The 25,986-nt window shown below is 43.5% G+C and overlaps 1 protein-coding gene across 2 annotated transcripts; it reads left to right on the top strand.

The window, feature by feature from the left end:
• Positions 1 to 5,372: 5,372 nt before the first annotated feature.
• GATAD1 (GATA zinc finger domain containing 1) lies at positions 5,373 to 11,341 on the top strand. Of its 2 annotated transcripts, XR_005932033.1 has the most exons (7): positions 5,373 to 5,676; positions 5,771 to 5,896; positions 6,521 to 6,580; positions 8,084 to 8,267; positions 8,957 to 9,194; positions 10,940 to 10,988; positions 11,135 to 11,341. XR_005932033.1 is itself a non-coding variant. In XM_041122250.1 (6 exons), the coding sequence occupies exons 1-5, from the start codon at positions 5,482 to 5,484 to the stop codon at positions 9,145 to 9,147; spliced, it is 756 nt and encodes a 251-aa protein (XP_040978184.1). In that variant the 5' UTR covers positions 5,373 to 5,481; the 3' UTR covers positions 9,148 to 9,194; positions 10,940 to 11,341. The 2 variants fall into 2 exon arrangements, 1 of the variants encoding a protein (XP_040978184.1); XM_041122250.1 differs by having other exon boundaries at positions 10,940 to 11,341.
• Positions 11,342 to 25,986: the final 14,645 nt, after the last annotated feature.

Below are 25,986 nucleotides of genomic sequence, written 5' to 3'. Positions count from 1 at the left end.
AGACAGTGTTATTGAGCACAGCAGTCCAAATTCTGCTTGGCTATAATTTAGCCATTCTCCATGATTTGAGATTAATTCTGTCCTGGAAGGCAGAAGAAATTGATAGACTCTTTGATGGTCTAAGTAAAAACCACATTTATTTGATTTGTACAAAGTGAGCACAATATACGTGGCACTGAAAGAAACATTAGGATGTAGACCTTTATGGTGTATATAATGTCTATTCATTATACAAGGAGATATGCAAGGTATTTAGATCAAGTAACTTCCCCTTGATACACAGCCAGTCTTGATGGATTTTTGCACTTTCTGCTACCATATAGCTCTTCTCCCAAATAGTGTTAGAGATTTAAATTAGATAAGTGGGTGAGGTAACACCAGAGATGCACTTTGAATAGATTATCAAAATACTGAAGACTACTGTTCAATAGGGCATAACCTATTTGTAGCTACTGTTAAAAAAAAAAAGGACAAAATATTCTTCATAAATGATCTTACTCTGCTCTATAGACTCACATTGGAAATCTTTATACTGAAACATAATAGCAATTTGTTACATAAAGAAAATAATGTCCTCTTACAATTTCCTATTACACTGCTGTTGTCATGCTTGTCAGCCCTTCAAGTTTTGCTTGAGTACAGGGCTTCTGCTATATCAACACAGCACAGCAGTCCAGTTTCATCTTTGAAGAAACTTCAATAAACTCAGATAAGAATGAGTGTAGTTCTACATTCCATTGTAATAACAATGTAGAGGAAGGTTCAAGTTCACTAACAGAGCCAGGCAAGGAATAAAACAGGGACTGTAGGAAAAACTCCCAGACTAAACCGTGGAAAAATATCCTAGGCAAGTTTGAACTCGTTGCAGAATCCAACAAATAGAGCAATGTGCTGCAAAGCGTCATGGAAAATGAGATATACTCACAATTGTCTCACGTACTCAAAATTACACTTGCCATTGGAGGATGGCTCAAAGATTGCTAAGGACACAGGTGCTAAGATCAAAACCAGGAACATTTCAGGTACTACAGTGAAGTCCCACTGGAGGTGATGAATGAAACTCTGGTTCAGTTTATTGCCTACTATGGCAGGTCCTTTGACTAGTGTAAGAATAAACAAAAAGTCACAAAATTATACTGTGAGCCTGCCACCTTTCAGGAGTCTGGAAAGGCTCTAACTACACAGTTCCTCAAAAGCGGGGACTCCCCATGCAATGTATAGAACTACAGCCATGGAAGGACTTGAGCACTGCTTTAAAAAATGCCACTGAGGCTGCATCAGAAGGGGCAGGGGGGAGGTGTCTACCCCAGAGGAAATGTTCACTGAAATAAAAACATAAAATGACAATCCCAAGTAACCTGTTAAGTGCAGCTGACTGAAAAGGACAAACGTCTGCCATGTTTTTGAAATCTAAGTGTAAAGCTGTAATAAACTGTCAATAGTAAATAACTGAGGTTGGTTTGCACTTAATATGAAATCTTACCCAAGTGGCAGATTTCCTTTACATATTTTTACTAATTAAATAAAGTCTATGTGATTAACAAGTTAATTTACATGCACAGTGGGAATGTGCATGTTGTGCCTTCAGGAATCAGTGTTGACTTGCAGTTGTCATACTGGCTTATAAAGGAGACATTAAAACATTCTGTAACAAAAACATACATAAAGAAAATGACCTTCCATAGTCACAGTTAACAGCAGTACCCACTTTTGTCACAGGTGCAAAAAGAGAGTCACCAGTGAGGTTGTACCCAAGGACCACATCATTGATTGCATCAGTATTGTAAAGGCTAAAAACCAAGCCTAAAGTATTTTTAGTGGCATGCAGTTTAGCTGGAACCACTAATTCAAATCCTGTTCAAAGACTAACATCAAAACTGCTCCAAGCTCCTCAAGAGCTGTCTCAAACGACACAGAAACAGTAACCTGTAAAGATAACCTTTTAAGCGGAAAGCCTGTACTACAGGACCCCCATTTGCAAGTAGATACAATAGTGAAAAACTCTCAGCTGTTACAAAAATAAGTCCCGAGAGCCTGAACTGGCAAAACATGACAAGTGCAGAAATACTAACTTTTGTTAAAAGGTGTATTCTTGCTGTTCTTGTATCACAGAAGCATTTTAGAACACAAATAAAGTGCTTTGAGAGACAGCTTTAACATGCTTTAAGAGAACAGAGTACTTGTGGTCATGATATGTTATCACTGCCATTGCTTTACCTAGCCACATCCCACGGGGCCAAAAAACAAAGACCTCACAAAATCTGGGGTTCTTGGCTCTACCACACACTTAAATGAGTAATTAAGACCCAGAAGTTGCAAAGATAGATGCATGCTACTTATGCAAGTAGTAATTGTGTAATATGTTTCAAGAATGGCATCATTTTTAGCTATGGGAATTAAGAGAATAAACCCTGCTTTTCTCACAAGGGACCTACTAAGTACAGAACCTTAGTACAGGACCATGTGGAAATGCAAAGTGCACCAATCAGTCAGATTCATACCAAATTACATGCATTTACAGCGCAAAAATTTCTGGAGAGGCACTCCAGGTGCATCCTCTGCAGCTGACTGTGGAACAGTGACACACAGAAAATCAGAATACAGGATTCTTCAGATGTGAGCCAGCAGACTATAGGATAGCAGTAGGAAGCTAAGAGGAAGCAATGCAGTTAAATCCACTGCAGAACAATTCAACTACTTAAGCAGGAGATGCAGAGAGTCCGTGGACGTGCATCACTTCCAATAAATGACATCCTTCCCGAAAGCTCCCAAGAAGAAATGATTCTGCAATGACAGCCAGTGGGCTCCCCGGGCGGAGCCAACATTTTGTCTTCTCCACTTCTCTGTCCTGTCTATTTACATTTGAAGTCTCAGAGCAGGGATGGGTTCTGATGACTCCAAAGAGCTCAGCCAAGAGCACCCCTTTCTCTTATTGGGGCAAAAATAAAATAAAGTGGAAATATGCATTAATTAGAAGAAAATAGATCTACTCCCCAGCTTTAGCTAAGCTTACACTGTGCAAAATCCCTCAGGTAAATCAGGCATTTCCAATTCCAATCAGGCCACAGACTTAACAGTTGCCTTTCAACCCACTTCAGCTTCAAAGAGAGGCTAGTCCTATTAAGGAGAATCAGGAAACTGAAGAGGATGCTCAAAATTTAGGATCAACATTGTAAAACTTGGAATCCTCTAGAGAGGAACTTAGAGGGGGGTACTTTTAAGAAGTCCTGAGCCCCCGTCCCCTGCTACCCATAACTACTGGGTATTCAGCAGCTCTCAGATCAGAACATTTCAGCTATTGCCTACATAACAAAGATAATCCATGCTAATTTTATTGGGCATAACTAAAACAAAAGACATGCTGTTTTCAATTTTTGACAAAATATCCTAACCAATGCTCTTTGCATTACCTTTCAGGCTAGGTGAGGAGTGATCAAACGCCACAGACAGCAATCCCTGTCTCTCCCTCATGGTAGCTCTAATGGCCTTTCACAAGGCCAACAGAATAATCATACTAAGTGCACTGTAATACACATACATTCTACATTTGTGACAGAAGAGGAAAAGACTCTGCAGCATTGTTTTGGAAAGACCAAAGGGGAAGAAGCTGGGAGTGGGGAAGATGATAGAAAGGTTACAGCAAAACTGGAGTTGAAAAAAAACAACTACTTCCAAATGTACTAGTAATCCATTAACACTGTATCTTATAAAATTCACAGAACAAAAGCCTTCACTAAGTATTAGATACTTATCTGGGCAGAAATGGACACCATTGCTTATTTCTACCCCGTTTCTACACAGACTAGTGATGCTATGCCAACATGATGGCACTGAGAGGGCCCCGGCAGTGGAGGACTTCTGGGATGGGTGGTTGGGAAGGCAGGCAGGCAGAAGCTGCAAAAAAAGTGGTGGAAAGAATGTAAAGATCTCTGTGAGATCACTGACCTGCAAGGTAATCATAAAACTACAGAGGGATAGATTAAAGAAGCAGAGAAAAAAAAAAATAACAGCCCAAGAACTATGAACAGCTTGAAAGGAGATGAAGGTAAAATAGGATTTGAATCCAAACAAAATACATTTGGCACCTGAGACAAGAAAGTCGAAGCTGGCGTGAAAGAGAGGCGTGCAAGAGATTAAGTGTAGCTGCCCATGAGTCAGCACCAATGCAAGCAAGCCCTCCAGCCACTGCACACTGCATGAGGGGAGCATCTGTAAGCAGATCCCTGCAAATTATGTCTATTAATTATGCAACTGTTACCATGATACCGTTGAAAGAAACAGCCTCTATTTTACATTTTTTAAAAATTTATTTTAGCAGGATCATTTTCCTCTATGTAAAAAAATGTTATTAAAAAAGATTATTTGTTCTTTGCGTCCACTGAGAACAAGACAAAAAGCAGTCAACTTAATTTGCACCAAAGAAGGTTTAAATGAAACCTGAGGATCAAGGATGAAGGCTGAGTAGGGAAACTAAGAGGCTGCAAATCCTCGTGGGTGAGTGGGCATTTCTTTCTTAACATCAGACTAGAGAAACTTCTACACAGGATGGCTTGGGGCCATGAAAGTGGCGTCAGGGTGAGGAACCACAGTTAGATCCGTGGTTCCCACATTTAGCTGGCAAAGCTTCACAAAGACACGCGTCCATTCCCCAGCCCTTTAAACTATTTGATACGTGACTGAGGGGCAGTTGGCTTAATGAAGACCGAAGCTGGCGCGTGTCGAGGTAAGATCCACAGTCACTGTTCTCCTGAATCAGGACGACTACCTGAGTCCGCCTCTTGCCCTCTGATTCTCCGGTGAGTAGGAGGGATGACAGCTGTACATCTTGGGACGAGGGCGTCCGCCGGCAAGCGGGAACGGCGCAGGTACCACGGGCGGCTTCCGTGCTTTGCTGCGCCCGTCGGGTCTCGCCCTGGACCGCCTGCGGCTCTCGCCGGATTGCAGGGACACTGCTCTGCCTCTCTGTCACGGTTTTTGCTGAGGCAAGAGACGCGCCCTGCTTGGGACACGAACCCTTTCTCCTCGGGGACCGAGAGCCAACGCTGGCTGACTGCCACTTCCGAGGGAAACAGCCTTTACGCCGGCGGGACACGGGCCCACGGAGCTCCGCTCTGCCCCGAAAGCCTCCCCGGCCACCGAGGCCCCGACCCCGCCGGCAGGGAAGGGCAGGGCCGGGCCGGGCCGCAGCCGCCCGCCCCTGCCGGGGCCCAAGCGCGGCGGGAGGCGGTGCCCCGCGGGGCTCGGCACGGCGGGCGCTGAGGCCGGGCCGGGCCGGGCCGGGCCGCGGCCACCCCTCGGCGGCGGGCGGCCCCGCAGCCAGCAGAGGGCAGGGCCGGCCGCCCCGCTCCTCCCGGCGCGCCTCGGCTCGCCGCAGCGACATCCGCCGCCGGCGGGAAGGGGCCGGCGCCGCGGCCGGTGTCGGCGTCGCGCTCCCCGCCGGTCTCGCTGCCCGGGGCCGCGGGCCCCGCCGCCGGCCGCAGGATGCCGCTGGGGCTGAAGCCCACCTGCAGCGTGTGCCGCAGCACGTCCTCCTCCATGTGGAAGAAGGGCGGCCAGGGCGAGATCCTGTGTAACAACTGCACGGCCCGCTCCGCGCCGCCCGGGCCCGCCGCCTTCGCCACCACCTCGGCCGCCGCCCAGCACAGCAACGGCGGAGGCGGCGGCGGCGGGAAGCAGGTGAGCCCGCAGGGACCGGCCGGACCCGGCCGGCCGCAGCCCCGCGCCCGGGGCAGCGCCCTTCCGTGTATTTACTCGACCATTTCCCCCCTAGAGCAAGCAGGAGATCCACCGGCGCTCTGCGCGGCTGAGGAACACCAAGTACAAGTCGGCGCCCGCCGCCGAGAAGAAGGTCTCCACGAAGGGCAAGGGGAGGAGGCACATCTTTAAGTTAAAAAACGTAAGGTGGCGTGCGGCTCTTGGCGGCTGGGATGGGAAGCGGCGGGGCCGCCGCGGGGCCCCCGCGGGCCGGGGCGGAGCTGGAGCCCCGTCTCGTCCCCCGAAGAAGCGGCTCCCCGCGGCGGGCCCGCAGGGCCCGGCCCCCGCCGGGCTCACCTTGCCGGCGCGCTGGACCCCAGCGCGGAGCTGTGCAGCTCCTGCCGCAAAACCGGCCTGAAGCCCGGCCGGGAGGTGGCCGTAGTAGCTGCCAGAGCCGGAGCCGGTTTCTTCCTCCGTAGCGCGGGCGCGGCCCCCGGCGTGATCCACCGGTCCGTCCGCACGGCATCCAGTCCTTCGGGCTCGCTTCTCGAGGGAAGGGGGTTTGTGTAAATAGAAACCAGCCGTGTGAATTTAGTACTCGCTTCTCCGCTTAAAATCCTGAGGGCGAAAATGTTAACCTTATTGTTTCCAATTTTAACGTACAGATGTTTGAAATGTTTGCGCCCCATTTCCTGTGTTCGCTAATTTTCTAAGAGGATAACGTATCAGTATGTTGTCTAAAAGGAAAAAAACCAACCTGGAATTATATTACATGGTTGGTTTGTTTTAACCCTCTTGATTTTCCATTTCTGTGTTCTTTTCTTAGCCCATCAAGGCTCCTGAGTCTGTATCCACTATAATTACAGCAGAATCAATCTTCTATAAGGTACGGTTTGTGCAAATCTGTTTGAAAAAAAAGAGCTCGCTGTTTCTGTTTCCAGTGTCAAAAATTATCACAGATAGTGAAAGCACTAGGGGCGTATTCCCAGAAACTGTTTTTCCTTGCCTAGCAGTTGTGTAGGATTTTGCTCTGCCTTATGTTCTTGCCATTAAGTCTTGCAATGTAGTTTACCACAGTAGTTTACGTATTTATCATTGTCCCATTTTTTTCTTCCAAGAAAAAGATGCATCTGGTTTCCTTAGTAATTATTGCAGTCAAGGTTTTGAAACTTTTAACTTTCACCGTGCAGAGGTCAAGCAAAAGTGACTATAGCTGATTACTTAAATTTGTGTGATGTTTCCTACCTTAGGCACAGAGAATGTTGCCTGTAGAGGGGGTGGGTTGCACTGCCCTAACGTCTAAACTGGCTCCCATTTCAGAGCTGAGTGCAAGCAGTCTCAAACACCCTGGGAACAGGATCTGTTGACTATTGCAATGAAAGCAGAAGCTAGCCTTCCTCGCATTCATGCTTGAGAGAGTTTTTAACAGCATGCCAAGGTGTTAGTGTTTTGAAGTTCTGAAATTTGCTTTTGTTTCCCGGTAGTACAACCAAAACATTTGAAATGTCTTTTCCCCCAAAGAAAAGGTCAGGATAGCCAGTGGGAGACTGCACAGCCAGAGGAGCTTCTGTATACTCTCTAGAGACCTGATGCTTCGTGTCTGGCATCCCAAATGAATCTCTGCTGTTGACTAGTTCAGAAAAGAATTAATGTCTTGTCTTGAGTGTTTTTATCAGGAATTCCTAAGAAATTCTTTATTCCTAAGAAGTTTTATTTAATGTGATCTCTTTATGCAAAATGTTTCTATTCTGATACTTTGCTGTGCTGTTGAGAAGGGGGCTGTTTGGGGTTTTTGTGTTCTTTTTATCTTTTTTAAAAACAAAACCTTCCTGGATGATTCTTGGCAAACTCTGGTCTTGATAGGTAGTGCAGGCACTGCATTGTGCTGTGCGACGCTGTTACGACATGAAGTGAGTTGCCTTTGGTGCGCAGCCTCACACGTTGCAGAGCACAATGGAAGGTGGCAGGAGGTGGATCTGTGTTTTGGGACTCCTTTGCATTCAGATGAGTGAACTTCTTCATACACAGAAAGCTGCTTTCCCTGCACACACAGGGAAATTACTACAGTTACTTTTTCTAGAAGGTGGTGTTGCACTCTCCTGCTTCTGACGGAATGAGACCATCTCCACTCTGCAGACAGGAGGCATAGCCTCAGACTCCTAGACATTGGGTGATTGTGCACAAGCGGTGCTGATGACTGCTTAGGGTGAGACAGCGCTCTATCTTACGCCACCGTTCTTTTGCATGTGGCTGAATTAAGGCTGTCTTTCAAGACGGGGGTAATTTGAGATAATTTAAGGTACTGATACTTAAGATATGAATCAGAATCACAGAGTAAAGCTTCTAAAATCAGATTGTTTGATTTAATTATCATTTCTTCTTCTTCTAGGGTGTATACTATCAAATTGGAGATGTTGTTTCAGTGGTTGATGAGCAGGATGGAAAAACATACTACGCTCAGATCCGTGGGTTTATTCAGGACCAATACTGTGAAAAGAGTGCTGCGCTAACCTGGCTCATTCCTACGCAAGCCAGCCCCAAAGATTGTTTTGACCCAGCATCTTATATCATAGGTAATCTCTAAGTCTTTATTTTATACAACTACTTATATGTGCCTAGACTAATGCAGAGTTGTATTTTTTTAATTAACCTTTTAGCTTGTCAAGATCATTTATTTATCTTCTGTATATAACATGATTAGCGCTACTGCAGTGAGTGTGATTATCTGAGTATTTGCGCTCACGGGCACAATTACAGTCTTGCAACTTTAAAGATCAAATTATTACTCCATAGATAGAATTGAAGTTACTACACTATAAACCTGATACACCAGTCCAAGCTGTTTCTTTTAAGATGACCTGAATTAGCTGATCTTCATCTTGGGTACTTAAAATACATAGCGTGCAAGCACTAGCATAGAGAGTGTTCTGCTACTGATGATAAAATTATTAATAATTCAGAAAAATCCTCTTCACAGGCAGGCCACAAATAGTATCTATTTAAAATATATTAACAAAAGTACTTCAATCAAATAACTGAATGCTTCAAATGAGGGGGAAAAAAAAAGAAAAAGATCAGCTCAGGAAAAATAAAGGTAGAGGTATCTTGCCTCGTATTTGAGGCTACTTTGGCAGGAAAGTCACTGATTGAAAAGGAACATTCTCCAAGGGATGTTGGCTGTTGTTGCATATTTTTAAGTCCTGCATACTCCAATTTTATGCCTTTAAATTTCGTCTTTGAAGATTTTTTTTTTTTCCCCTAGGACCAGAAGAAGATCTCCCAAGAAAAATGGAATATTTAGAATTTGTTTGTCATGCACCTTCAGAATATTTCAAATCTCGATCATCTCCCTTCCCTACTGTTCCTACAAGACCAGAGAAGGGCTATATATGGACTCATGTGGGACCTACTCCTGCAATCTCCATTAAAGAAACTGTTACCAATAATTTATAATTTTTTAAAGGAATACTTTGGACAAGTTATTTTGGGTGTATTCTCAGGTCTGTGAACCCCATACAAGAAGTTTTAAAAAATTATAAAATTTTCATTTTACTTTATGGATTATGGTATTTATTTATTTTAAATTATATCAGATCTTTAAAGTGGAAGTTTTCTTTCCATTTGATGCGTCATTTCTGTGCTCTGTTCTTCAGACATTATTGCTCATTTTGGGACAAAACCACAAGTTTCATGTCATCTTCAACTTTAGTGAGCAAATAATTGACTTCTGAAAGTTGCCTTTAGTGTTCTTATTTTCTAACTTATTTTCCAGAGAAGGAGTTAAAAGACATACTCTTAATCATCCAGCACTTTATATACTTGCTTAATTTAGTTAACTGTGACTGCAGGTTTTGTTTACTTCTTAAATAATTTAAGACTAGCTTCAAATAAACGCTAAACTTGGTCGCAGTTAACAGTTTTCTGTTACACTGGAGAGGAGTGACCTACTTAGATTTCTCTTCTTCAGACGAAAACCTATCCTCCGCAAGGCAGTACTCTATTTAACAGTCACCTTTTAAGGGAATTTTGTTCAGCTGAATCTAAAATGTGGGCCTATGTCTGTAGCTTCCTGCTAAACTTTGCTTATATAAGGGGATAAATTTCTTGGAAAGCTGGATGCAGATTTAAAAATTAATGTTGTTTGGCTTTGCCATCCTGGCATCTTTATGGCAGAAATGTATCTTTATTTCCTGAGCAAACCAACGCTGATGTATGATTTGAGTTTCACATTGTTACTATTGGTGTGTGTGTGTTAGTTTGGTGTCTTAAAATTGATTTTAAATTGTTTTTTCAGTCTTTGCAATTAGTGATGGTAAGAAAAAAAATCCTCAAGTAATTCAAATGAAAAAAAACCAACATTTGCTAAGGGAAATAAAGACTAATTTTATATATTGACAGTCACAGTATACCAATGAAAATATTTAAATAGCAGAATGGGAAAAACACCACGTACTAAAATACAAATGTTAAAGTTTTCTGCACTAAGCTTTTTACAAGCCAGTCATCTCCAAACACTATGAAATATGCTTTTATGGCCTGAATTCCCTGGGGTTAGTGGTTCCTGCTGCCTATGAAGGATGAGAGCTGTAAGTGGCCTTAAATGCCTTAAATTTACATTCACAGATCTTTTCAGCTTTTTTTTTTTTTCTGACATATGTGACCATAGCACCCAGAAGCCCCAAATCAATTTTAGTATATTGTATGAAAGTCTATAAAAGTTGTACTAGGCTTATGTTTTTACTTCATGAAAAGCTTTGATTTAAGATGAAATCTATTTTGAAAGTCTGAGGTATTGACAACTTTTAATACACTGGGACCCGTGACAGCAGGAACCAGCTATATTTGTTTGTCTGCAGTCTCAGTTCTGCCCTCTTCAAATACATGGAAGAATAGTCAACCTTAAGGAGCAGGTGCTAAATTTGAGGGATACTGTCAGTTGTTCAAAATGCTCAGAAATTTGTAACAGTGTACTGCTAACACGGAGTTAAATCTTAAGTAACTTCAGTTGCTACACACGTGAGATGTGTGCTCATGTTCAATGTGTTGCAGTAATTGATCCCAAGGTGACCTCGCTCCTGGCCTTCCTCTCCTTTCTCTCCTTTCACTTCCTCTAGATTTCTTTTTTGCTGATTTATCTACTTGTCAGCTGATTAAACATAAAACTTGTCTTCTAAAATTTTTTGCTGGACTCCCCAATACAGGAAAGGAGCTCTGCATTTAAACATTTTTATTTTGTTTGCTGCAGTGTGATATGAAGCTACTGATACTAGCCCTGACAGATAGAGCGATTACAGGTACTGTACAGTACGGGCTAACTCATGTCAGTACATCTAATAGGTGCACATCAAGTAAACCACTTGCATATGAATTTATAAGGGTACACAATTGCCCCAATAATCAGCAGAATGCTGGAGGTGTTTAATGTGGTTATGCTTGTCAGGGTTTCCTGAGGACACCAAGCACAGCGAGACTGTCTTTAGCTGCAGTTGGCCAACACATTTTGAACCCCCCAAAATTGTTGTTAGGGATGGTAAGTAATAAACTATCATCAGTGACATGTATAAAGGTAAGTCCTGAAATTACTGCAGCTGACTTAAGCTTTTGCTCCTTTTCCTGGTCTGTTAATAAACTGAATAATTCCATGAAACATATTTAATTGATTTCTAATTCTGTTTTTGTTAACTTCTTAAACTGACTTCCAGATGCAGCTGCCTTCCTATTGATACTCTGTCAGTGTTTCCAAGAGACACTCTAAGAAAGGAACGGATAAATGGTAATATGTTCATGAGAAAAACCTGTTTTGAAATACAATATATTTCACTTACATGTTTTGATTTGTCTTGCCCTTAGTATTGCAAACCTGTGGACAGAAGAATGAAGCTGGGACAGAGCTTAGTGGGAGAGCGGGATCATTCCTGGTAGTTTTAATGGTTTCCAGCACAGATAGTTCAATTCTGTTTTTTTACTGTGAGTATTGCTAGTTTGGGCGATGCAAACATAACTAGTAGAAATTGAGTGACTTGATAAAACAGATATAGAGCTGTCATTAAAATCGTGACAGCTTAGATTATTTGTTGTTACATAATCCGTTAATAGTACATAACTTTTGTCTTGTGAGCAAATAAAAAGTGACATAGTTGCAAATGCAGTTACTCCTCCAAATTGCATTCTAGTCATTTTATGGTGGGAACCTAAGACATAAGAGGCAACCTGTTAGCTCAAAATGCTCAAGCAGAATGTAAGCCAGTGAAAGAAGAATGCTTAAAAGACTTTATCTAAAATAATTCCAAGTATTACATGTCCAATTACCATCTAAAAAAGACAAAATATTTTTTTGAGAGCGCTATGGAACAACCTCCCTTAGTAAACACTAAGTATTTTTATTTTAGTTTTTGATTATAGTGGGAAGTGCTAAAAAATAATTCAAATGGGCAAGGATTCTGATGGTAAGGTCCCTAAAGAGAGTGGATCCTCAGGCAAGGTCTGTTATTAAAGCATTATAATTTTATTTATAGGTATTTGAACAATGGTACTGTCCTGTTTTTTCATGGCCAGAACATCAACCAGTAACATGGGAAGAATGAATGACTCTCCAGACAGCTTCTTATGGACATAGCTGAAAGAATGGGACCTCCGAGAGCAATGTCTCTCTCTGAAAATTTATCATATTAGGAAAACGAAGGGCAAAAGGAAGACCTGCAAAATGGACTCAACAGCAGAAAGAGTATCACAGGATCCCATGGGGACAGGCTTTGATGGCCTGCAACTGAAGGAGCTGAGCTCACCCATTAGTCTCTCTTTTCGGTATCCCCTATGTCAAAATTGAGGTAGGTTTCATTCTTGCATCATTGGACTGTGGGTGGATACACTGCTACTGAATTTATGGCCTTGTGTTAAGCTTCAGAGCTTTGTGACCAGTCAACAGACGTTTTCGTTAAGCAATTCTAGTTCTAAAGATGGAACATGTAGCTAAGAGCTAAAATACGCAGAGTGTATGTAATATATTAAGTAATGCATAGAACGTAGAGTGTGCCCTGATTCATACATTGTAGTTTTCTCTGCCTGCAGGAGGAAAATACCCTTTTTGTAGTTGTAGGAAGTTGGTATTATCCAAGAACATTTGCCTTGCAGAACAGGAAGGAGTTTCCATGACAGAAATAATGCAGACATTGTTTTTTAAAACTACTTTATGACTAGGGAGAATTTTCACTTCTATATCTATATAGGAGAAATAAAAGAGCTTGGAAAGGAAAAATCATGGACTTAAGCAATGTACTTACCTCTCTTAAGGTGTAAGGCACTCGAAATGATTTGGTGGGCAATTGTACACAGAAAAATAATAGCAATACTCATTCCAGTAAAAAAAATAAGGAAAAAAAAAAAGCAAACAAAACATTTTTAGTGACAATTAAATACAGCAAATAACAAGTAACAGCTTTAATTGCTGAAAGCAAAACTTTCAGATTTTGTATACGTAAAGGCTGTCCAGTAAATATTCAATGATTTATTCAATATATTTTTATATTATTGAAATGGAGTCTTAGTTACACAAAGCCATACTGGTTGAAATGAAGAAATGACTCATTTTAGATATATACTTGTAGGTCATGTAAATAAACACACTGATTTTTCTCAGGTATTTGTCATATATTTGTAGGCACATCTGTATTGGGTTTGTGTGGCAAGGTTTTGGTAGTTGGGAGGCTACAGGGTGGCTTCTGTGAGAAGCTGCTGGAAGCTTCCCCTGTGTCCGACAGAGCCAATGCCAGCTGGGACCCGCCGCTGGCCAAGGCCAAGCCCATCAGCGACGGTGGTAGTGCCTCCTCTGGGTTAACAGATTTCAGAAGGGGAAAAAAGTTGCGGCAGCACAGAAACTGCAGCCAGAGAGGGGAGTGAGAACACATAAGAGAAACAGCCCTGCAGACCCCCAGGTCAGTGAAGAAGGAGGGGGAGGAGATGCTCCAGGCACCAGAGCAGAGATTGCCCTGCAGCCCGTGGTGAAGACCATGGTGAGGCAGGCTGTCCCCCTGCAGTCAGTCCATGGAGGTCCACAGTGGAGCAGATATCCACCTGCAGCCCATGGAGGACCCCACGCCAGAGCAGGTGGATGCCCGAAGGAGGCTGTGACCCCGTGGGAAGCCCACGCTGGAGCAGTGCGCTCCTGAAGGACTGCACGCTGTGGAAGGGACCCATGCTGGAGCAGTTTGTGAAGAACTGCAGCCTGTGGGAAGGACTCAAGTTGGAGAAGTTCGTGGAGGACTGTCTTCTGTGGGAGGGACCCCACGCTGTAGCCAGGGAAGAGTGTGAGGAGTCCTGCCCCTGAGGAGGAAGGAGCGGCACAGACATGTGATGAACTGATCGTAACCTCCATTCTCCATCCCCCTGTGCCGTTTGGGGGAAGTAGGTAGAGAATTTGGGGGTGAAGCTGTGCCCAGGGAATTTGGGAGTGGTGGGGGGAAGGTGTTTTAAGATTTGGGGTTTTTTTCTTATTACCCTACTCTGGTTTGATTGGCAATAAATTAAGTTAATTTTCCCTAAGTCGAGTCTGTTTTGCCCGTGACAGTAATTGGTTGAGTGATCTTTCCCTGTCCTTATCTTGGCCCACGAGCCTTTTCTTATATTTTCTCTCCCCTGTCCAGCTGAGGAGGGGGAGGGATAGGGTGGCTTTGGTGGGCACCTGGCATCTAGCCAGGATCAACCCACCACAACATCAAAAATGCACTTTGGGTGTATATTAAATTATTTTTTACCTCTAACTTACCTGAGTGTCATTCAAGATTTGCAGATTTGTATTAGAAGGCTGGATCAAGAGGAAAAACACAAGGCCATGCTTTTCCAGAATTGATTTTATTTAATTTTCTTGGTTTTAATTTATGCCTAGGAGCTTTTTGATAAGCAGCCTTTTGGCATACCCATGGGTTTTACATTCTGACAAAGGCTTTTTTCTTCTGATGCTTTTTCTGTGTCTCTGCATCTCCTTCCAGCATCTGAACATGATGAGCAGAGCTACTTGGGCCTGTACAGACAGCCTTGGGTGGGCAGGATCTGAAGTCACTACAGAGTAGAAGCCAGACTTGGGACCCAGTTAATAGATCCTGCCTTAGAAAGAGCAACTTCTCTTTTCCCTCCCTTCCTCTCCCTGCCCAAGAGCCCCTAGCTGTTAGGTTTTCTTTCTTTTACACTCAGCACCTCACTAAATGTAGCAATGCGAGCTAACTGAACATGCGGAGCCCAGAACTTGCCGATAAGCTGAAATGGTTGCAGTTGATGCAATAGACCTGCATAGACCATTTCAACTTGAAGCACCAGCTGAGGGACAATGAAAAACCTAAAAATCAGTGAGTAGAAATTTATGGTTTTCAGTACACAGGGCTAGGTACGTATCTATTTACTATCCTCACATTGCAATTCCAGCCTTCAATTAAGAGGAAGGAGCATGGAAGATGTGAATAGAAAGTGTTAAGAAATGAGATTAATTTCTTTCTTGTGCCATAATCCTACCAACCAAGAAAAACAAAAGATGTAGGAAGAGAAGTAGCAAAATACCAACCTGATCCACTCTGGTAGAGGTCCCAGCTGGTACTGTTAATAAGTTCTTGGTTCATAACATTTATCTGAACCAGCCGTTTGGTGCATCATTTCTGGGTACTTTCATAAGCGAAAGCCAGCAGTTCTCCAGCTGTTTCAATACCCTGGTCCCAAGAAAAGACAAAGCAGTAGTTACAACATTGTATGGGACTGCAAAATACATGTTTCAGCATGTCTATTGAGCACAATAGGATTGCCAGAGTGCCAACGAATAAAAACGCTACCCCTGCTTGCGCTCAGTGCTGTTTCCCTCGGCTTTCTTTGCACACTCCTCAAACCCAGGTCTCTACAATTCCCAGAGGGCCAAGAACACAAAGTGATGAATTGAAGTGTCAAAGATGATTGATGAACAGTAACAGACAATGACAGTGCTGAACAGTAAGTGTTTTATACTGGTGATGGTATACAGGGTGATTTATGCTGCCTAGATTTCAAAAGTATGTGCCTGTGATCATCTCTGCTGCTTTCTGGAGCCTGTGTGCTGAAGATGAGAAGGTTTATGCAAAGAGTGACCTTCTGTTCCTTCCACGTTGAAAATGTCCATTTAATAGATCTGGTGCGTAGTCTTATTACCCCTATGTTGTGAAAAAACAAGTAGAAGGAAAACAGCAATTGCCTACTTAAGGTAGACAGTCATTCTCTGCTTGTGTAACATCTCCACTAGCAAATACAAGCAGTTCGTATGTTGCACAAACCTGCAAAAGAACACAGAAACTTTCCCAGGAGCTGCTAATCTGCAGTGCCTGAGGTCAGGTAGTCATTGCAGCAGTCAATATTGCTCAATGCATGCAAAGCAAGCAGACTCCCATTGCATTTGGCATGTAGAGAAGCCCCTCTTATTTTCCCTTTTTTTAACCTCTTAGACTAATCTGCCAAGTACTTGGAAATTGAAGCTAATTTCCAAAGTGATGGGAATCCACATAGGGAATTTTCCAGTTACCTCTCCTCAAGGAGTCAGGACATGGCAGAGTGAAAATACTGCTTTGCTGGTTTACAGAAGAACAGCTTCTTTTTGCATCCTGCATCTGGAGGTAGAATCCCAGGAGATCCTCCTTTCTGGTCTTCTGGTGAGGGGCTCCGTCTGCCAGGATCTTACTGACTCATACCCTTTCATTGGACTGATCGTTGTTCTGCGCTGTGTTGTTTTTTTCCACATATTTGTCACCTTCCAAAATGTCACAAAACAATTAGTGACGATTAACTTCAAAACAAGAATCAACTGAAGACAGCATAGTGAATGGCCAAGGGAAAGCTTTGTCAATATTTCTCAAGAAACAAGGCCTTTATCTGTGAGATCTTGGTGACCCCTGTGCATTTATTGGTTCATGCATAAGCTAGCTATAAAATCTAAGTGCACAAAGTGCACAAAGTCTAAGTGCACAAAGTAGTCTTGATGTAAGTGTTTAAAAATTACATACATCTTCAACAGAATGTCAGCAAAGGTTATAAACAAATACCAGGTAGTAAAGTGTCATGGTTTAACCCCAGCCAGCAGCTAAGCACCACCCAGCTGCTCACTCACTGCCCCCTCCCCCCAGTGGGATGGGGGAGAAAATCGGGAAAAAGAAGCAAAACTCGTGGGTTGACATAAGAACGGTTTAATAGAACAGAAAAGAAGAAACTAATAATGATAATGATAACACTAATAAAATGACAACAGTAATAATAAAAGGATTGGAATGTACAAATGATGCACAGTGCAATTGCTCACCACCCGCCGATTGACACCCAGTTAGTCCCTGAGCAGCAATCCCCCTGCCCCCACTCCCCCCAGTTTATATACTGGGCATGATGTCCCATGGTATGGAATACCCCATTGGCCACTTTGGATCAGCTGCCCTGGTTGTGTCCTGTGCCAGCTTCTTGTGCCCCTCCAGCTTTCTCGCTGGCTGGACATGAGAAGCTGAAAAATCCTTGACTTGAGACTAAACACTACTTAGCAACAACTGAAAACATCAGTGTGTTATCAACATTCTTCTCATACTGAACTCAAAACATAGCACTGTACCAGCTGCTAGGAAGACAATTAACTCTATCCCAGCTGAAACCAGGACATAAAGCTTATGGAAAAACTCACCTTTGTTCATCTCTTGCTTATAACTAAAGTTGAGGTGTAGTATGGTGTGTAAGACAGAGCAAGCCTTTCCCTTTCCATTTTTCTACATTACATTTCGTCTGTCACGTGCAGTCTGTAAATTTTGGGAAGGTCTTCTACAGTGTTTTGTCACCAACCTTTGTCTTTACAGGCCTGAAAAACTACTCATTAGGGGGTTTTTTGTTGTTGTTGTTGTTGCTGTTTCAGTTTTCACTCCGTGTCAAGATCATTTATGAATATGTTAAACACCACAGACCATGGAAGAAGATTCTTGCAGGATTCATCAATGGCTTTCCACCAATTTCAGAATTAATCATTCACTCAAACTCTGGTTTTTCCATCTTTTAAACACTTCATCATGCTAGGACTTTCCCCCTTAACCCATGGAAGCTTTGTTTGCCTAAGAGTGAAGCTCCTTCTTTTTTTTGAAAAAAGCAAAATACAGCAATCACATTTCCCTTGTTTACAAGTCTGATGAGGCCTTCAAAAATGCCAGTAACTTTGAGGCAGAATTCCTCCTTCCAAAGACTGTGCTAGCTCTTCCCCCAATGTATACTACCTGTTAAAGTGCCTCTCCTTTTGGTACTTTCTACTAATTTGTCCATGCAGACACTGAGCTTATTATCTGTAGTACCCGATGTCTTCTCTGGGAGTAGCTGTGCTGGTTTTGGCTGGGATAGAGTTAATTTTCTCCATAGTAGCTGGTATGGGGCTATGTTTTGGATTTGTGCTGAAAACAGTGTTGATAACACAGAGATGTTTTAGCTGTTGCTGAGCAGTGCTTACACAGAGCCAAGGCCTTTTCTGCTCCTCACCCCACCCCACCAGCCAGTGGGCTGGGGGGCACAAGAAGTTGGGAGGGGACACAGCCGGGACAGCTGACCCCAACTGACCCAAGGGGTATTCCAGACCATACGACGTCATGCTCAGCTTATAAAGCTGGGGGAAGAAGGAGGAAGGGGGGATGTTCAGAGTGATGGCCTTTTTCTTCCCAAGTAACTGTTATGCGTGATGGGATCCTACTTTCCTGGAGATGGCTGAACACCTGCCTGCCAATGGGAAGTAGTGAATGAATTCCTTGTTTTGCTTCGCTTGCGCACATGGCTTTTGCTTTACCTTTTAAACTGTTTTTATCTCAGCCCACAAGTTTTGTCATTTTTACTCTTCTGATTCTCTCCCCCAACCCACCAGGGGGGAGTGAGTGAGCTTAGCTGCCAGCTGGGGTTAAGCCATGACAGCAGCTTTATAAGTTGGCACCATCTTTGCCATGCTGCCACCCACCTGGCTTTCAGTGAGACGTTGCATTATTACATCGGTAGGTTCCTTCAGCACCACTGACTGAATACCGTCACATATTCAGGTGAGTTCCTGCTGCACGTTTTGCCTGTGTCTTCCATGATCTCTTCTAGCAGAGTCCATGAAGAGTCCCCTGTAAGGATATGGGGAGTGTGAGACTGTGTATTCTTTGAAATAAAATTGTCTGACCAAAGGCTTCACAAAATTGGGTTGATGAAGAAAAAAAGAGCAAGCTTGTAGACAGAAATCCTGACCAGGCCGGTCAGTACACTTGTCCAGCTGAGCCCTGTGCCTGGTCACTGCAGCCTGTCCTGTCACCTTATAACTTCTTATTAAATCTTTTATTAACTATCTTTCTGTGTAATCTCACTCTACCCTGTGTGTGGGTGCTGCACGGACTATGAGACCTGTGCGTGTCCAAGTGGAATTTGATGCTGGCTACTGGAGTCGGGCTGGGGATGTGGGCGCCCCGGCCTGTGGTGCCGGCTGGTGGAACACTGGGGGTCTTTAACTCCTGGCTGCTGGGGTGGGAATGGTGTATGTTCCCAAAACTAGCTACTGGGGAGGGGGGGAGCGGTGTGAGTGAGGCGAGTGAGGGGCTCAGCACCAGCGGCTGAAGCGGGACCGCGGGTCATGGCCCATGTGCCTGGTGGCGGCTGGGCACGTGTGTCTGTATCTTCCCCAGACCTGGGGTGTGTGGGATGTGCATGTGCCTTTATTGGCAAACCTAAAATTGGAGCAGCTGGCAAGCGGGGAGGCCTCTGGTCTGGGATGGGGTATCAGTTAGGTGGGGGGCCCATGCTGGTACAACCAGGGTATCCCGTAAATGTGGGGAGCATGAGGGATAAGCATGTGAGCTCCGTGTGTTTTGCTAGCGAGCACCAAGCTGGGCCGGCCAGTGAGTCAGGGACCCGTGGGCTGGTAAGGGGGCCCAGGATCTGGTTGGGGTGGCAGGCAGGTGAAGAGGCCATGCTTGAGGATGTGCGAGTGTGCGTATGGTTGTGAACCTGGAGAGTGTCGCGTGTGCCTGCGCTAGGCACCTCCCGTCTGCCAGCCCCGGAGGAGGAAGGGACTTGGCTGCCCATGTATATGCTTCACGTGAGTCCTGCATGCGGGTACTGTTGAAGGCAGCACCTTGCCTGTGGCAGGGTGTGTGACCAGTCGTGTCAGCGTCCTCTGTGCTTGTGTGTCTGTAGGGGTGTCCGTGTGTCTCTGTGATCCATGCTCAGTTTCGCTACTGGTTGAACCTGGAAACAGGATAGCGACTGCCATGTCCCCCAGCCTGGGCAGAGGCCCCGGGTCCCCAGGCTGGGCTCCAGCCACCAGGCCGGAGAGGTCCTGGGTCGGAGCAGCTGGAAGAGACAGCCGAGCTCCTTACATCACTTTCAACGTACTGTCATGGGGAAAAAACTCAGGATATTAAATACAGGCCACAGTTAAGCAAGGATGGTTGGAAATGCCCAAAGCGGGTGGGAATTTAAGAATTTTCCATCAGTGAAAGGTGCTTTAAATGTTCTAGCATCTGACTTTCTCAGCCAAACCGCTGAAGTCTAGGGAAGTGGCAGCAATGACTCAATTATCCCTTCATTAGGGAGGCCCGCTGTAGGGGGGCTGGTTAAGCATTAATATCAAAATCAACCCCTCCACAGACAGCTAGAGATCCAGAGCACATTGCTGAATATGTGTGAATATGTGAACAGGGACTATGTTTTTAATTAATACTGGATCATCGCTTACCTTAACTAGTGAACCACCACATCAGAAAAAGGAACAAATAAACTTTTCAGGGGTAGGAGAGGCTGAGGGATATGGGTGGCAAGAATTTGACCAACTCACACTTGAAGGATGAAGACAAATGGCAGAATCATAGAATAGTTTGTGTTGGAAAGGACCGCCCCTGTCACAACTTGCCATGTAACATAAAATCCCCATGGGCTTTTAGGGATACATGGACAACTTTCTGTGAAGGATGTACAAAGGGGATTTGCCAGTAAAGGGGGTGGGAAATGGGACATGGACAAATGCACAATTTTTACAACTGGGGCTGGGGAGTAGTGCATATGGAACTGAGTAATACACAGAGAAATCTATACACCAAATCAATCAAAATTCATAACAAACATCCTCAGAATCGGGCTCGAATAATCTGGGTAGGGGTGGGAAATTTGTGGGAGGAGTACCCCTTAGAACCACCTGAACTTTCCTGTACCAAAACAATATGTGCTGGAGAATGGTTTGCATTTGGGCAATGGCTTTGTTGCGAGGGGAATGCTACTGTCCTCTGCCAAAACATGACTATTATTCAAACACAACTAATAAATGTGTGGCTCCGTAGGCTCCTTCTAAAATGAGGCTAGAGTTGCCCTCTTGCTGCTGTGGCATGCCACATGACGATCACCTCATTCATCCTGGCAAAACCTGGATGCACACAAAAACCAGGAGCTGGCCCCTACCGTTTGAACTTAGCCGTAGGTATCCAATACTAGCCTTGCTTTGAGGTAATGCAGCCTTCAACTTCAGGTAATGCAGTTTTCAACTTTACACTGAATATTATACAAGAAGCAAAGATCACATTTATTGTGGTTGGTGATATATTGTATATTATGATTAGTAAATCCTTAATGGCCTTACAGAACTGAGAACAAAAATATTAATAGATGTAGTACTGTAGTTTCAAATGCTCTTTACATTTATTGAATTAGAAAGATCAGACAAATAAATTGTAGTTTTAATCTAGTAACACACAGATAGAGTTAGTACATCTCTTAGCTAACAGAGCACATCTCTCCAAAATTACGAAAGATGAACATGATGTCCCAAGCAGAAATACTTTCACAATAATTAATAGTTATTCTTGTTTGCTCCCCACCACAGAGTCTTGCAATCATTTTCAAGAGCATTTTGTATTTGGCAATTATCTCTCTTTCACCCACACAGTCACAATTACCTTCAGGAAGATTACATGAATCTCTTGGTTCAACCCTTATAGTTGGTGATTCTAATGCTGGCTCTTGGGGAATATCTGCTTGCTGACTGACTCCTTTATTCTTGCATTTGGCTTACAGCTTCAGTGAGGTTATTTTTCTCTGGTAACTTCCTTTTTGATAACTTCAGTCTCTTCAATGACAATAACAACTTCTTCATGGACAATGTCTCGAGGTGGTTCATGCATCTTGATGAAATGCTGCAGTACTTTGATGTCTGTTTAATGAAACAGAAGTATAATTAGAATCTAGCTGTGGATAGAAAGATTGTTTTTACCTGAAAACATCAAGATTATACTGTGCTGGGCATTGTCCCTTTAGCTGACTCAGAACAGTAAACCCAGGCATCTGTTTCCTTACATATAGCAATTCGGGCTCCTTCAAAATCTTCTCTTTCATTTAGTGAGAACAAAGGAGTGTTCCTCTTTTCTCAGGAAAGAGTTTAGGTCTTCTTTAGGGACAAAGCTACTTTCAGAAGTTCCTGCTACCCTCCTACACAATCTGTGTTCGTGGTCCTTCTGTCCACTTCTTTCCTGAAGATCATCACCCCTCTGCCTTTGTCAATGTAATGTGCCTTTCTGCAAACTGGCTCTGTTAACTGATCCAGGTTCTAAACAAACACACAAATTTTTTTTCTTAACACAAATCTTTCTCTAGGACACGTCAGTAGGAACATTTATTTTTGTCTTCAGAAGGTCAGATTTGGATAATCCTTTTCAATGTATGTACAAGCACTACATATCCCAATTCTGTTGATCGATGAAAGATTTACAAACAGAATAGCAAAACACAAGACCCCAGAGATTGCATCAAGGGAGTACTTCAGAGGAGTAAAAAGTTGCTCTATGCTTTTGTTTCTATGGGCACCCTCCAGTTACTATTATGAAGCAGGGATTATTGGCTCAATAATTAACTCATTGATTTACAAATAAAGGGTGTAACACATCTGGGTGCACTTTTTGTATGAGAAAATGCTACGTTATAGCTTTCAGATTACTTACTTGCTAAAGGTACAAAGTTAAGGTAGTTTCACTTTGGTGTGCCAGTCAATAACTTCAGTGAGTAGAGGATGTGGGGAGGAGAAAGAAAACTAAAAGAAAACTTCCTACTGTCTGATGCTCTGTATATGAGTTACACTTGCAAAAGCCAAAGGAGAATAGTCTGCTCACAAAAAAAGCATCTAACAGGGCTACTGACAACCAGGATCGTGAGAAAATAGCAACGGGTTGTTTTAATCTATAAAGAAGGAGAGGTAATTGATTTTAGGGATAACTAGGGATTACTCAGCCAATAATTAGCCACCTTATCAAAGTTATCTGGTAAAACCATGGATTATGCCAGACTGAGAGTCCTGTACAAGTGTTATGTACATAGTATCCTACACAATTGATGATCCCTTTCTTTCTGATAAGATCACATTTGGATAAAATCATGCTGTAAGGCTGCTTGTGGCAATGAATCAGAAATATGTAAGCAGAATTTGGGAACCTCTTCTCTCCAAAGGCTAGATTTCAGTAGCCCATTAAGAATTAAAGCAAAGATACCCTGTCCTGTTAAGCAGCGTGCCTTTCTCGAGAGTATCTATTTCCCAAATTATGGGAATCCAAATGCGGAATTTTCCAATTACCTCTCCTCAAGGAGTCAGGACATGGCAGAGTGAAAATGTCATTTTGCTTGTTTACAGAGGAACGGGGGTTTTTTGCATCTTGCATACGAAGGTAGAATGTCAGGAGGTCTTCCCTCTGTCATCTTTTGGTGGGGTGCTGCTTCTGCTAGGATCTTGCTGACTCATCTTCTGTCTCACTGATTGTCGTTATGTACTGGGTTGTTTTTTCCACATATTTCTCACCTTTCAAAATGTCACAAAACAATTAGTGACTATTAACTTCAAAATGAGAATTGACTGAAGACAGCATAATGAATGGCCAAGGGAAAGCTTTGTCAATATTTCTCAAGAAACAAGGTGCTCTCTGGTGATCTCTGTGCACCTATTGGTTCAGTGCTGAATGCGTAAGCTAGCTGTAAAGTCTGACTGCACAAAGTAGTCATGGCATAAGTGTTTAAAAATTAAATACACATTCAACAGAACACCATCAAAAGTTATAAGCAAATATCAGCTAGTAAAGCTTATTGAAAAACTTACCTATGTTCATCTTTTGCATACAACCAAAAGTGGGATGGTCATATGGTGTGTGAGAAAGGAGGAGTTTTGTGTCAGGAGGATCAATAGTTTTTCATGGTGCTGATCCTAATAACTCCTGTTTCACTATTCCTGCTTTCTTAGATCTTTGTTTCTAAACTGCTTAGTAGTAGACTGCTGCTAGGCAAGATAAAAGATTTGTCCCCTTCTCTTCATGAGAAGCTGATCACAAGCTGTGGAGGAAATGGAAGTAGATGCTGCATTTATTGTTGGCTGAAACAAAACCAAAAGCCACTGCTTCTTACCTGCAGAACTTGCAGAGCCTGAGTGCGGCTTAACTGCTCCCTTGGTGAGATAAGTGGAAATGTTATGTTGAAACTTAACGTATCCATGCAAGGCTATACATAGAAACAAATACTGTGGGATAATGACAGGAATGCATATTGTGATATACTCCCTCTGTAGGCTTCCAAGTCAAGCTTAACCTGTTTGTAATGTCCTACAGCTCACCCTGAATGAGTTGAGACTGTTAGAAAAGGAACTGACAAGTTCACCTCAGCTTTTAGTGAGCAACAATATTTTTGAGCAACTCATTGCAGTACTTCCAGGTAGAAACAAGTAACAATGTCTCTTGTAGAACAGTAGTGTAACAAAACTCAGTGCAAGATCTGGGGAAAATCTAACAAATCTCTTAACAAATTGGTTTTACACACTCACATTAATGCCATAAAGGAATGGCACGTGTGACATGCTGGCTTGTTGCCATCCTCCTCTCGTAAAGCGCAGGGCCCACCGCTGAGGAGCCGTCGGTGCTATGGTCTTGCCAGCGCGCCCACCATCTGGGCTTGCCCCACTCCCTGGTCTGACTGGGAGCAGCGTCCATCATTATCAATGCAGGTCATGCCCTTCACTCTTGTTCTGCTGTTTCCGCTGGTGCTGGCACACACACTGCCATCCACAGCAACCCTCGCCTTTCTGTTACAAATCTCTACATTATCTCTTTCCCCAATGCTCCGAAGCAGAGTTTCAGATTAATGTAAGAACAGATCTATTGGGGTAAACCTAAATTCTGTGTAGGAGCCCACCTCCAATAACAGCCAAATCCCAACTTAAAATGCCTCAGGGAAGGGAATTAAGACCTGGGCGATCACCATGTTACTTCCTGAAACGCTCTTGTAGTTCAGAGGTGTGTGTTTAGGACTCCTCAGTAGACTGAACTGACTATCCTAGTTCTGCTGTATCCTTTTTGATACAAGGGGACCTGAACTGCACGTAACCTTCAACAGCACACATGCAGGAACTGTGGATTTTTTTATAATGACAGAATACTTTCTGAAGCCGTCTATTTCTTCTCTAGTAATTTCTAACATTCAAATTCCTCTTAACAATCCCCCCTGTTTCATGGGGGATCATTACTGAAGAGTAATGATCGTTAGACCCTATCACATTGCTTTTCCTTTCATCTACAGTTAATTTCATCTGCCAAGTGCAGTCAGCAAGTTTTCTGAAGGTCTTCTATTGTGTTTTATTACCAACCTTTGTTTTTACAGGCCTGAAAAGCTTACTCATCAGGTTTTTTTGCTGTTGGTGCTGTTTCACTCTTCAGTCCCTGTCAAGATCAGATGAGTACATTAAACACCACAGGCCTCTCTACACAGCAATAGTGTGACACATCTGGAGTGCCAGGGCCCAGTGTTCTGGGCTCTCCAGTACAAGAAAGACATGGACATACTGGAACAAGTCCAGCGAAGGGCCTCAACAATGATTAAGGGACTCGAGCATCTGAAATATGAGGGCAGGAGCTGGGACTGTTCAGCCTGGAATAGAGAAGACTCAGGGCGGATCTTATCAGCGTGTATAAATCCGGGACAAGATGGCGTAAGGAAGATGCAGCCAGGCTCTTCTGGGTCTCCAGTGACAGGACAAGAGGCAATGGGCACAAAATGAGAAAAGGAAGTTCTGTTTAAACATAAGAAAAAACTTTTCAGTAAAAAAGAGAGATTGAACTCTGGAACAAGCTGCTGAGCCTGTGGAGTCTCCATCCTTGGAGATACTCAAAACCCAACCAGACCCAGTCCTGGTCAGCCTGCTCTGGCTAACCCTGCCCCACACAGGGGCATTGGACTATACGATCTCCAGAGGTGCCTTCCAGCCTCAACTATTCCATAATTCTATGAGCTTTAAAAATT

This window comes from Aquila chrysaetos, chromosome 3, assembly GCF_900496995.4.
Source record: "Aquila chrysaetos chrysaetos chromosome 3, bAquChr1.4, whole genome shotgun sequence".
Taxonomy (NCBI): Eukaryota; Metazoa; Chordata; class Aves; order Accipitriformes; family Accipitridae; genus Aquila; species Aquila chrysaetos.
Note: the sequence above shows the minus strand (reverse complement) of the source record. Positions and strands in the feature narration are given on the sequence as shown.